The sequence below is a fragment of the Musca autumnalis genome, unplaced genomic scaffold (assembly GCF_047663935.1).
Source record: "Musca autumnalis isolate F117 unplaced genomic scaffold, ASM4766393v1 scaffold_5, whole genome shotgun sequence".
Lineage (NCBI taxonomy): Eukaryota > Metazoa > Arthropoda > Insecta > Diptera > Muscidae > Musca > Musca autumnalis.
The window spans coordinates 154,592,166-154,605,719 of record NW_027412088.1 but is presented as its reverse complement, the minus strand read 5'-3'; the positions used below and the strand labels follow the sequence as shown (position 1 = coordinate 154,605,719).

The window sequence follows — 13,554 nt, the reverse complement described above, 5'->3', positions numbered from 1 at the left end:
TACTACGTCGCATTACGAAAATGGATAGGGTGTTCCCGCTACTAATATCAGGCTAAGATGTCAGGACAAGTCAATCGCACATACCTATTTCGCTTTTGAAGCCCGTATCAAAGTCTCCCAAGGCATTACTCCTCCCCCTGCATCAGAAAAAGGACAGCAATACACACACATCAGTCGAGGATTTAACCAGAACAAACGCTAGGGCAATGTTGGTGGCGCCCAACTTATCAAAAGTCGTCAAGTCGTTTGAACAATCCCACGGCAGCGTTTCTTTGTATCGGATTGACCCAAAAGCGTTTCGGCCAGCGGCTGCCAACTCAACATGAAACCTATGCTGCTACAACAACAACAACCACAATGTTTGAAGACATCGAACAAATTACCCTTCGGCTAAGTTTGAAATTTGATAAAAGCACTCCACGCTGTTTGAATACATCGAGCAAATGTGACATGTTTGGTCTCCCAGTCGTATGTGGAATTCAGGAACAAGAAGTCGAAATCCAGTAGAGTGAAACAGGAAATTTCCCAAGGTGGAGTGATATCATCGGAACTTTTTAACATGTAGCTTTCATGTATTTTATCTCCTCTAAATGGCATTGAAATCGTTACGTATGCGGATGATTGTAAGATCTTGATCATTGTGAAAGGATGGACTACTATTAGGTCGAACTTCCAACTTTTTCCCAAAGAGAAATATGGAAATATCCGCCACTAAATCGATGGCATAATGTCGCCCTGAGATCTGCAACAGCGTGCCTCCTTATGTCACCAGTGGATCAGAGAGAACCCATACAAGCAAGCATATTAAGAAGGTTTGAGTAGCATTCACATAGATGCAATCACAGATATCATGATAGTGTGAATGCGTACCTCGGAGTGCATAACCCATCTATACACCTTGAAACCCTTTCAAATCCTTTCAGAGGCTCCCGGAATATCTTTGAATACCAAAATGTATACTTACTTTTAATTTAATTTATGGGTCGATCTTGCATTGCCACTAAACTTGAGTTGCGTTGTCAGTTGTCTGCGCGACTGAGATGAAATGTTGTACCATTAATGTCAACTCAACTGGGTGGTCGATAAACATGTTATCGATCAGTGTTTTTTCAAACTTGTGACCTCTATTCGCAAAAAAAAAATATTTTAAAAATAATTTGGGCTTTGGATAACTCTTTTGTGTATTCTGGACAATATTTTAATATTTTGGCTGAGTTTTCGAGCAAATTTGGAAAACAACCCAAGATGCAATATAACCTGGCCATTGAATCTTCGCATCGTCAAGTTTTGTTTGCTGTCCCAAAAATTGATAAGTTCGGTAGAATTATTTTTTGATGATGAAGAAAATGTGCAGGACATTGCATCTATTAGAAGAAATTTGAGGGACAAGTCGAATCCATTGGAATTGCCATCTGCACTGTAAGTTGATGTTCATGTGGAAAGATCTGTATAATCAGTAAATTATTTCAGGTTTAAGGTGTATTTTCGATTGCCAAAGGATGCCGTTGTTTAGATTGTGGAAACGTTAAAGGATGACTTCAAAGTCACCAAATTCATTTGCAAAAGATTTGCTGCTGTCTGCTCCAAAGGCGATAAATTCACTTCTTGTGATGGACCATCACCAGCGGCGTTGAAGTTTCTTTTATTTTGAGCCATTTTCTTTTTCAACTTTGCTTTAAAGTTAAACCAGAACCTCTGCCACTCTTCAGGTGGTCGTGTTGGAGGTCCATGGCTGTTTAAACTGTCCGAAATGGACCTCCACGCTTCATCAGCTGTGGCTTTGTTTTCACCAAAAACCCGAACTCCTCGGGCTAAGTTTGGATTTTCACTCAGTTTATCAATTAATATTTCGAACTGTTGCTTTGTCGTTATTTTCACCATATTGATACACAAAATTAATTAATGATGCAAAGAATCAATAATTGTTAACAAAATGTTTATTTTTCCTTCTATTTTACTTCTTGTTTCTTCGAAAATGTTCACTGCAACTGAAAATTGGTGGTTGCTGAAAAACAGCCGCATCGTCAACTGAGATTCGCAACTTCAGTTGAGTGTTGCCATACGTGAATCAATTTTGACAACTGGCAACGCCACTCAACGATAATTGTTATCGATGATCGACCCCTTAGTGTGAGAGGTGTATGAAGGAGTGCCCATAATTTGGGACATTTCGGGACACATATATCAGAATGTAATCACTTCTCCTAGCAAACGTTATAATACAATGGGCACATGCTATTAAAAATGTCAACACGATCCGCGAAGTGACCGTTAACAGGATTATACCGCAAGAAAGTACCTGAAGGAATGTACCGACATAGTCCTTCATGGACCTCGATATCAGTCATTCCTTTCGATATTTATCGTGCACATCAGCCATTTTAGTTGGTCACAGTAGATTAAGATCTTTTGGAAGAATGGACTTCCCACGACTACAAGGAGTACCTTCTGTAAAATTTCAAAACCATTTTCGTACACCCTTCAAATGGACTTAAGAGAAAATTTTTAACTTTTTGTGAGGGTGTAACCGACAACTTCCGATATAGAATTTCTTGGTACTTGAGGTACGTTAGTTTCGGCCAAATCGAGTACTCAATTCGAAAGGAATCGTTCTCATCTTTTGCGAACGGACTTTTTGCGGTGCCAAACGTGGACATATCAATCTGGTCTTTAAAGGGCTGTTTACACCATCTATCAATGTCATATGAGCTGCCATTTCTTTCACCCATTCGACATTCTCTATGTTTGTCAAAATTGACGCATCCATACAACTTTCAATTTGTGCGTTCATACCTGCAAGTGTTATTTTCGTATGACATAACCTAAAAATATAAAAACAGCTGTTTTTGTCATTATTTACATTTATTGTTGAGTTGCAATTTTGCGCAAATTTTAATTTTGGTTGAAGGAAACTGAATTGGTAGAATTGGTGTTTGGAGTTATAGAGGCATTCATATTTTTGCCACCAAACAATCATTTCAAAGACTGCTTCTTTCGACCTATCGATCTGAAAATAACATTATAAACGCCATTTATTTACTTTACTGAATATATATATAAATATACTATATTTAAATATACATACCTTTCCATTTTCTTTTTTAAAAGATTTTGTTGTTAATTTTTTGTTTGAGAATGTCAGAAAACAGCTGATAAATTTATGTTTACATACGAGAATGCCGTATCAAATAGAGCGCTCCCTAAATGAAAAATTTACATATGAGTTGCCAAATCATTTTGATAGATGAAAATTTTCATAGTGGTTACACTATGTGTACAACATTCGCAGGTAGAAAATTTGGCATCTCATACGACATTGATAGATGGTGTAAACAACCCTTAACTAACCCTGCGTTTACACATGACAGGACAGTTGAGTACATGTATTGATTGTCAAAAACCCAAAACTTGCCTGTGTGACGTAGGCGTCCAGACAACTGCAAAAACAGTTGTAAAATTATGAATGAAAATCGTCGATTTCTTTTTGTTTTCCGTTCACATATTTTGTTTTTGTTCATATTCTTTTATTTTCAACACATTTCAATTATCGTTTCATTTCTTTTTTACAAAAACGTCAAAAATTTGTTAAGCCTACTGTCTCTGAAAAAAATGATGGACAGCTGGGAGACAAACGACAAATGTATGTATGTGTTAGTAAATCAGAGTTGTATTTGCAGACAGTCTGTCTTGTGTAAACGCCTAGTAAGACGGAATACCACAACGGAACATCACAACTTGTGATGTCATTGAAATACTAAATTACCACACGGTTGTTGACTTGCAAACGCGAGATAATGCTAACGCCTTCTAACCTGTTGTACAGGTATTTATCGGTCCTCCCATCTTAATTGTGTTGCAAAGGTGAGCACTTCTTTTCTTGCAAAAAGATCTAAACCTTAATACTTCTTCTGCTATTGGTGTATAAAGGATATTATACTAGGTTAGGTTAGGTTATAGGATGCGCAGCTGCTGTAAAAGGCAGCCACTCCACTCGGAGACCTTGTGGTCCATTGTGATCATCCTGTTTGTTGAGTTCGGATATTGTTGATCTTGATATTGTTGATATTGTCTGTTGTTTGGTGGTTCTGCATGTGGTACTGTGTGTGATGATGACCGTTAATGTGTGGTGATGTGTGATGATTTTTGCTGGTGTATACATATGTGATGGTGGTTGTGTAAGTATGGTGTGATGATGGATATTGCATCTATGGATTTGACTGTTGTGATGTGATGGCGTGTGGTTGTCTGCTCGACTGGATACCAGTTTGTTGTTGCTGGATAGGGGAGGAAGAGGTAGGAGAGGAAGAGACGGGTCGGGGGGTATAGGAGAAGGATGAGGGAAGATAAAAGAAAGAAAAACAAGAGAGGTGTATTAGTTATTAAATAGACTAACATGCAGTTAAGTTTGTCTGCCCCATAGCCATTTAAGACCTCTACAGTATGCAAGCAGGACTGATGGGTCGAAAGAAGAGAGGTAGGAGAGCGATTCAATCATGTATGTGCCGAAGAGTCTGTATCTCCTGGCCGACAGTCTGGGGCACTGGCACAGTAAATGATCAATCGTCTCCGTCTCCTCTGCATCTTCACACAGCCTGCAATAATCACTGCTGCTAGTCTCCCATCTGCACGTCATTGATCTGATGTTGCAATGGCCAGTAATGACCCCCAGAACAACCCTGATCTCTGACTTGCATAGTGAGAGGAGGGAATCAGTTCTACGTGCCGAGATCTCCGGCCAGATTGACTTAGCCACCCGACAACCAGGAGCGTCTAGCCAAGTTCTTTTGGTTTTCTCAACGTGGAACCTTGTGAGTTTGTCAATAAAGTGACAAAGCGGGGGTCGCACTCCAGCTTCCAGTTGTATATCGGTTGATTGCGAGCCTCGCCTTGCCAATTCATCCACAATCTCATTTCCCACTACACCGCAGTGACCAGGTACCCAACAAAGTCTTACTGGCACTCTGCAGGCTTTCAGAGCAGTTCTACAGTCTCGAACGATCCTAGATTTAATAGTGAAAGATCCTAGAGCTTTTAGCGCAGCCTGGCTATCTACATATATAGTAACCGCCCTGTCTGCTAGGTCTGTCCCCCCCACTAGTGCCTCTAAGGCCTTCAATACTGCAAAAACTTCTGCCTGGAAAACACTACAGTTGTCGTTAAGTTTGTACGAGTACCTGAAGTTCAGTTCGTCTGAGTACACTCCAGCACCCGTGCCTTCTTCCATCTTAGACCCGTCAGTGAAGATGGATAGGCTATCGGGTATTGGTCTGCACTGAACCCATGCGTCCCTATTGGGAATTAAGACGTCAGGTATATTGAAGTCAAGAGACGGTGAGATATAGTCAGTCTCTCCCCCTCTGTCACCAATCTCTACCTGACTAATAAGCCGCCGCAGAACAGATGCATGGCCAGCCATTGAGCAACGCCACATGTCAAGTTCCCTAAGCCTCAAAGCACACCTGGAGGCCTGATGCTGAGCCAAAATGTCCAAAGGTTGAACATTTAAAACAGCATTCAGCGCCACTTGAGGAGTGCTTTTGATAGCTCCAGTAATGAGAATTGACGCGGCACGTTGCACATCGGTTAGCTTTGAAAGATTTGTTTTTATACTAAGTGAGTGCCACCACACAAGACAACCATAGGTTAGAATGGGGCAAACCACAGTATTATACAACCAGTGTATAATGTGTGGTTTTAAGCCCCAGCTCCTTCCTATGGTGTTCTTACAGGAATATAGTGCAATTAAACCTCTTTTAGCTCTCTCCTCGGTGTTCCTTTTCCATAGGAGCCTATGGTCCAGTACCACTCCAAGGTACTTAGCTTCAGTGGAGAGGTTTAATTGCACCCCATCCAGAGTTGGTGGAACAAACTCAGCAGTATTCTTCTTTCTGGTGAATAGTACCAACTCTGTCTTCGCCGGATTCACACCAAGTCCATTTTGGTGGGCCCAGCGTGAGAGCTTTACTAAGGCACCTTGCATAAGGTCAGACAGCGTTGATAGAAATTTCCCGCTGATTAGAATAACTACATCATCAGCGTAGGCGACTACTTTGGTTTTTAACCTGTCAAATTCTAAAAGTATCCCGTTCAGTACCAGAAGCCACAACAGGGGTGATAGGACTCCTCCCTGTGGCGTGCCCCTGGTGACCGACTTCTTAATTGAACTCTCTCCTAAATTTGAATTGATAATTCTACTCTCGAGCATTCTATCTATCCAATTGATTAGAATTGAGGGGACACCTAGTGATTCTAGAGCAGAGTGGATAGACTCAAGTTTCACGTTGTTAAACGCACCTTCTATGTCCAAGAAAGCAGCTAAAGTGAAGCTCGAGTTATCCATGTTCTTCTCTATATATCCCACGACCTCGTGTAACGCTGTGTCTGTAGATTTCCCTTTTACGTAGGCATGTTGTGAATTGCTTACAAGGTCATTATTTATATAAGATCTAATTTCCAAATCTAGTAGCCTTTCCAAAGTTTTAAGTAGAAAGGAGGAAAGACTTATCGGCCTATAGTCCTTTGGTAAGGTATGACTAGGTTTCCCAGCTTTGGGGATGTAGATCACCGTCACCTCTTTCCATATCGCCGGTATGTGCGACAGCAGAATGCAAGCCCTAAAAATCTTCCTTAATATAGATATCAACACTCGAGGCGCGTTATGAAGCATCGCAGGGATGATACCGTCAGGTCCAGGGGATTTATAGGGTTGAAAAGTACTGATCGCCCAAGAGATTCTGGGATTACTTATTACACCATCAACAAGATCACACTCTGCTGTGTTGAAGCTTCTGCTCGCATCTTCACTAGGTCGACACGTGCTTGCATCTTGACAGCCAGGAAAGTGTGTACTTGCCAACAGGTTTAGAGTCTCAAGAGCTGAGTTAGTCCAGGTGCCCTCGTTTCGCTTAATGCTTCCAATGGTTTTCGGGTCCTTTGAGATCATCTTGCGAAATCTTGCTGCTGCATTAACTCCCTCTATGGACTCACTAAATCTAACCCAAGAGTCTCTCTTAGCTTTCCTAACCTCGCTTTTGTACTTATTGAAAGATGCTCTATAGAGATCCCAATCAGTACTGAGTTTGGTCCTACTAGCTTTGTTATATGCCTTTCTACTGGTTTTCCTCAGATCGTGTAAATCTTTGTTCCACCAGACGGGCTGAGCTTTCCTACCAGGATACGTTAGTGGGCAGGACATCTCATAGCAATCCCTCAGAATCTTTGTGAGATTTTCCACCTGATTGTCAATTTCCCCTACTGTGCGAGGTTCTGGAGCTTCATACAGTTGTAAGGGAATGGAAAAAGTCCCAGTTTGTTCTTCTCGGATTTCTATGAGGCGGTTGCCGCTTACTTCTATAAGAGACATGAAAGTGTATCGCTCTGTGGTCCGAAAAGGAGCACTCCTCCGATACTCTCCAGTCAGTTATAGAAGTATCTTCCATATTTGTAAGGGTTAGATCTATCACCTCCTCCCTTACCCTATTATGGAAAGTGGCGGTATTTCCCCTTTACATACTCGAAGATTATTAGTTAAAATAAAATCGAATACGGACTCACCCCTTGAGTTTGTATTGCTGCTACCCCAGTGGAAGTGATGAGCATTTGCATCACAGCCCACTATCAAGTTTGCATTACTCATCGTCTCCTCCACTAGCTTCCGCAACAGTATACCGGGTGGGTTGGGTTCCTCGTACGGCATGTAGACTGAGGCCAGCACCAAGGCTCTTCCAGAGCCTACTTCTAACCTCACTGCAGTCGTGTCACCATCACTGTAATTATAGAGTTGAATAAGGTTTAAACTTTTCTTGGCTACAATACAGCTTCTTACCTTCTCGCCATTAGATGCAGAGAATATAGAGTAGCGCCCATCATTTAGTCCAGAAACCCTATTCTTATGAAGATAGGGCTCGTGGACCAAAGCGATGTCTACTTCGGTTTTTGTGAGGGAGAGGAGAAGTTCAGCAGCCGCAGCCCTGCAGTGGTGCAGATTGATCTGCACAACGCGGAGCCCTTGCTGCTGAACTTCTCTACTGTGGCTTCGAGACTCGGAACCGAAGCCAACCAGAGCCGAAGTACAGCTCTCCCTCACAATCCCTAATGTAGTCCGCGCTTTCATTATCCATGGTGAACTTCATCACCGCACCAGCTCCTTCTTTAGTGGAGTTGATAAACCTCCAGCTAGCAGTAGAGAGACCTCTGTTCTGCCTCTGGATCATTTTCAGCACCTCCGCAACCTCCTGATCCGGGGGTGGCACCCAGGCTGTGGCTGACGCTCTGCGAGGTATCTCACTAGTAGGCACCGCGGCTAGTTTGCAACCTTCCCAGAGTGCGCCCGAGCCATCAACCGTTCGTATGAGATAATCTTTCGATTTCTCATCCTGACAGCCGATGACCTTGACACCTCTGATATAAGTTGCCTTGCCAAAGCCCGTCATACTTGCGTCCGCCTCGTCAGAGGTTATGGCCTTCCTCAGTAGACGTTCAACCAGCAACCAATGATCATCACTGATCCAACCTTCCGGATCAGACCTATCAATGATTGCTATTTGAACATCCCTTGAGGCCAGCTTCCTCCGGGTCCTCGCTGGTTTTGATGTCCCACCAGCAGATGACTGCTGGGGAGCCGGACTGGAGCTTCCTTTGCAGGACTTCTCCTGTTCAACCCCAGTTGCCGTCTGCTGGGCGGCCACCTTAGCAAGAGTGGGAGGATGGTTGGTCTGATGTCGGTCCAGCATCCTCTTGGCTGTTGGCTGTGGATCCTCCGAAGACCTGACCCGCTTTACGCATGACTGCTGCGGAGAGGTCTTTGGTCTACCACTGGCCTGCCTAGAGGTTGAAGGGCCGTCCGTCACTCCAGCCATTCTACCAGTTGCGCCACCGGCGATCCTCACTCCTCCATCACTTAAGGAGCAGGGCTTCTTGGGATCCTTCGACGCCTCAGTTGCCTGTCGCTGCTTCTATTTACCCCGACAGAAGAGGGGGCAGTCACCGACGAGGTAGATGCATTCGGAGTCGCCTTGAGCATCTGCGTTGTCCCTGACTGTCCCTTTTTCTGTTCCGACGGCAAGACGGTTGGTGCCTTTGAGGACATCAGCCGTCTTGCTGTTTCCAGGGTCGAGGGCATCCTTCTGCCCGTCTCCGCCGCTGACACCATCGGTGTCTGCAAGGAGTCCGAACAGCCTGATACTCCCGGTTTGGGTAGGTTACCCGGAACGACTGCACCCTTGACAGCCGTTGGGCTGGAGGGGTCAGCCGTTCCAGGAGTTGGAATTTGATTAACCGGAACGTGGATCTTCTCCATATGAGGGTACCTACGCTCAAGTCTCCTCATAACTCGAAGCCTCACTCCGATTAATCGAAATTCGTCCTGACTTATGTCAGTGGCTTCCTTGCCAACAAATTTGTTGCAGTACTTAGCGGCTCTTTTATATTCATGCCGATCCTTCTTCTCCTTGGCCTTCTCGCTCTTGTTGGTAGAGGTCGTGTTAGAGGGGGTCGCTTCCTCCATCACGGCTTCTTCCTCCATGGCGTCCTGCCTCGGAAGAAAAGGCTTATCGGTACCGACCGATGTAACATCCCGTAGAGGAGTTGGACCTGCTGTGGTAAGGTTCGAGGTCCCTCCTTGGGCCGAGGAAGGCGCTTCCTGGGATGTCCGAGATGGAATCACAGCAACGTCCATCTCTTCATCCGACATGAGGGAGTCGTCTTCCCAGTTCCAAGGGGGGGGGGGGCTCTCCTGGCTCAATCTGCAGGTCTCTCTCTGCTCTATGAGATCAAGCAATTCCCTGCTTTGGTTCAGAATGTCTTGACTTACTCTGTCCATCGTCAAGGTCGTCGGGGTCACGTCCCCACCCAGGGATTCTTGAGGTCCTAGAGTCGCATTTGGTAGTGCGGCATTGTCCGTGGTCATAGCTGGGGTCGATAACGAGGGGAGATTGGTTTGGGTTGTTTTGGGTTTATTTAGTTCGGATTCATTCATAGGGGAACGTTTTACTGGGGGATTTGAGGACAGGTCATGGCATAGCCCTCCATTACCATGACGCGAGGCTCCGTTCGAATACAGTTGGTACCCTAACTGCAAACCTTGAGAACACCGATGGGCACGAGGTCGCTTAACACCCCGGTGTTAGGGGATCCCTTTTGAGGCAAGAGATCAGAAACCTGGAATAACCTTTGGTCGTTCACAACTTCCTATTTCTCAGGCAGTACGCTTCAGGTATATAAAACTATATACCTAAGACATATTGCTCGGAAGAGGAAATTTGCGAACTTAAGCCCCTACATCGCTTCAAGATTGTTATTCCCGGTAAGGGAATAATCTATAATATATCCCTCCACATACTTACCCTTACTTCTTTCAAATCACAATTCTTATATTCGGTTTTTACATCATTTATATGAATGAATTAATTTGCAAAAAATATTGAACTTCGTGGTACAGATTTTATGGATTTGAAAAATAATTTTGACTATTTCGTTTGTCTGTTGCTGTTTGTTTTTGTTTTTTTCGTTCCTTACAAATTTACAATATCAGTTCGTGAATTATGTTTAAATAAATGTTTTATTTGTTTCCGAAATGTATCAAAAAGTTTGCTGAATATTTTTGTATTATTTTGTTTAAAAATAAATATGTATTAGCATTAAAAATTACAATTAAATTGGATTGGATTTATAATTTTTGCTTCTTTTCGATATATCATTAATATTACAAAGTCTTTTGCCTAAAAATGATTTTGTTTTGTTTTAATTTGTTGTAACTTAAGCTTATACAAAATTTAATTTATAATAAATATAATAAACATAACCTAAATCACAGCTTTAAAGTTTTTTCCTTCCTTCACAATTATTTGTTTACATACTTATTACAATTTTCTTTATACATAATTACAATTAACAAATACAAATATACAAGGTTTCAAAGGTTTTGAAACCATTTTCAGAAATAAAAGCGGCTGTTTCACAAAGTCTCTCATTGGGGGAGAGCAAAACTCTCATTTGACATTGCGAAAAAACAGGCTTCATTTTCCAAAAATGTTTCTCTTTACAAACAAAAAAGGGGATGATATTCCGGGCATATTTTATATGACCTCGAGAAACAGCCTTCTCCATTGGTTTCCAAAAGAAAGATTCCATTTTATGGCGAAAATTGATATTTTCCATCAAATGTTCCAAGCATAAATTCAGCGTAAGGTTGAGATATATATAATTCACTATCTCTTTCCTGTAGATAATTGAGGGACAGGCCACACCACTTATCTATTTTGTAAGGCTTTTTGGCAATGCTCCGCACCAGAGTCAGTGCCACATAACAAACAACCAGATCACACACTAATATTGAAAATTCAATATGGGTGTTATGATCTTTTTGCATTGGGTCATGAAACAATCCAAGAGTGTATGATTCCTGAAAAGAATAGAGAAAAATAAATGCTATTTAATATTTTCAAATGAAGAAAACACAATTCAGCTAAGCTGAATAAAATTGAATTCAGCTATGCTGAATTGAAGTTTTCCCAAAGAAAACTTTATACATCTATGCTTTTCCCAAAGCAAACTTTATTCAGCTATGCTGAATTGAAGTTTTCCCAATGAAAACTTTAATCAGCCAGGCTGAATTGAAATTTTCCCAAAGAAAACTTTATTCAGCCAGGCTGAATTAGACTTTTCCCAAAGAAAACTTTATTCAGTCAGGCCGCATTGAAGTTTTCCCAAAGAAAACTTCATTCAGCCAGGCCGAATTTAAATTTTAACAAAGAAAACTTTATTCAGCCAGGCTGAATTGAAATTTTCCCAAAGAAAACTTTATTTTATTTTTCCCACAGAAATATTTATTCAGTTTTCTTATAGAAAACTCTATTCAGCCAGGCTGAATTGAAGTTTTCTTATAGAAGTTTTCTTATAGAAAACTCTATTCAGCCAGGCTGAATTGAATTTTTCTTAAAGAAAACTCGATTCAGCCAGGCTAAATTGAAGTTTTTTATAGAAAACTCTATTCAGCCAGTCTGAATTGAAGTTTTCCCAAAGAAAACTTTAATCAGCCAGGCTGAATTGAAGTTTTTTATAGAAAATTCTATTCAGCCAGGCTGAATTGAAGTTTTTTTTATAGAAAATTCTGTTTATCCAGGCTGAATTGAAGTTTTCTTATAGAAAACTCTATTCAGGCCGGCTGAGTTTTTCCCATGGAAAACTTTATTCATCCGGGCTGAATTGAAGTTGTCTTGTGAACAATATCAAAAATAAAATAGTTTAACTTACTATTCTCCCCAGGTGATAGTGTTATATGTATATCCTCTCTACTAAGTACTGGTTCTTGAAGAAAAGCAGAATGCAAAAGAAGAAAAAATTGGGAATATAAATTTAAAATTGATTACTTGTATTTATACGTAGATATGCACATGATATTGGAAAATTTATATCTGTTTGGGGTCCATGCAATTAATTTTTGATTAGGAGTACACGCTTTGCATCTAATATTCATGATGTTTTGCGCATAAGTCTTGTAGCCAGTCAGCGTGCGATATTGCTGCACACACACACACATACACACATTTTTTGCTTTCATTATTCATTGCAAAAAGACGTTAAACCAATTCATTAAAAATAAACAAAAACAAAAGAACACCAACAACATCCAACCATGCAAAATGATTTAAATTTACTTACCCATTAACTAAATCGCTTATACAAATGTGTTTAGATATGTATGTTCAACGTTTTGGTTGCAATTATTTATTTGCGTTTACATACCAAAATCAATTTTAAAAATTGTATTTATTGAAATAAATTATGTTTAGTTCTTTTAAACATCAACACTTTACGACAGAAAAACTAATTCAGCCAGCCTGAATTACAGTTTTCCTATAGAAAACTTAATTCAGTCAGCATGAGTTACAGTTTTCCTATAGAAAACTTAATTCAGCCAGGCTGAATTACAGTTTTCTTATAGAAAACTTAATTCAGTCAGGCTGAATTACAGTTTTCTTATAGAAAACTTAATTCAGCCAGGCTGAATTACAGTTTTCCTATTAAAAACTTAATTCAGCAAACCTGAATTATAGTTTTCCTATAGAAAACTTAATTTAGCCAGGCTGAATTACAGTTTTCCTATAGAAAACTTAATTCAGTCAGGCTGAATTACAGTTTTCTTATAGAAAACTTAATTCAGTCAGGCTGAATTACAGTTTTCTTATAGAAAACTTAATTCAGCCAGGCTGAATTACAGTTTTCCTATTAAAAACTTAATTCAGCCAACCTGAATTATAGTTTTCCTATAGAAAACTTAATTTAGCCAGGCTGAATTACAGTTTTCTCATAGAAAACTTAATTCAGCCAGTCTGAATTACTGTTTTCCTATAGAAAACTTAATTCAGCCAGGCAGAATTACTGTTTTCCTATAGAAAACTTAATTCAGCCAGGCTGAATTACAGTTTTCTCATAGAAAACTTAGTTCAGCCAGGCTGAATTACTGTTTTCCTATAGAAAACTTAATTCAGCCAGGCTGAATTACTGTTTTCCTATAGAAATACTGTTTTCCTATAGAAAACTTAATTCAGTCAG

At 40.8% G+C, this 13,554-nt stretch overlaps 2 protein-coding genes across 17 annotated transcripts in view; both read right to left on the bottom strand.

Annotated features, from left to right (window-relative positions):
- Positions 1–2,843: 2,843 nt before the first annotated feature.
- On the bottom strand, positions 2,844–10,291 carry LOC141405465 (uncharacterized). 5 transcript variants are annotated; one of them, XM_073989833.1, is made up of 4 exons: positions 7,826–10,291; positions 7,555–7,766; positions 3,086–4,274; positions 2,844–3,007 (listed from the first exon to the last, which is right to left on the bottom strand). In XM_073989833.1, the coding sequence occupies exon 1, from the start codon at positions 8,856–8,858 to the stop codon at positions 8,025–8,027; it is 834 nt and encodes a 277-aa protein (XP_073845934.1). In that variant the 5' UTR covers positions 8,859–10,291; the 3' UTR covers positions 2,844–3,007; positions 3,086–4,274; positions 7,555–7,766; positions 7,826–8,024. The 5 variants fall into 4 exon arrangements, with proteins under 5 accessions (XP_073845934.1, XP_073845935.1, XP_073845936.1 ...); XM_073989835.1 differs by having other exon boundaries at positions 3,086–4,253; XM_073989837.1 differs by having other exon boundaries at positions 3,086–3,200.
- An 85-nt stretch (positions 10,292–10,376) lies between these two features.
- Tab2 (TAK1-associated binding protein 2) overlaps positions 10,377–13,554 on the bottom strand; it is a 175,294-nt gene continuing 172,116 nt past the window's right edge. For 7 of the 12 annotated variants that reach the window (XM_073989816.1, XM_073989822.1, XM_073989818.1 and 4 more), the window contains 2 exons: positions 12,253–12,306; positions 10,377–11,401 (listed from right to left, as the gene is read on the bottom strand). In XM_073989816.1, coding sequence (XP_073845917.1) covers positions 11,373–11,401; positions 12,253–12,306 — 83 coding nt within the window. In that variant the 3' untranslated portion in view covers positions 10,377–11,372. The remainder of the gene's footprint in view (positions 11,402–12,252; positions 12,307–13,554) is intronic. The other 5 variants (XM_073989819.1, XM_073989828.1, XM_073989821.1 and 2 more) reach the window with 1 other exon arrangement.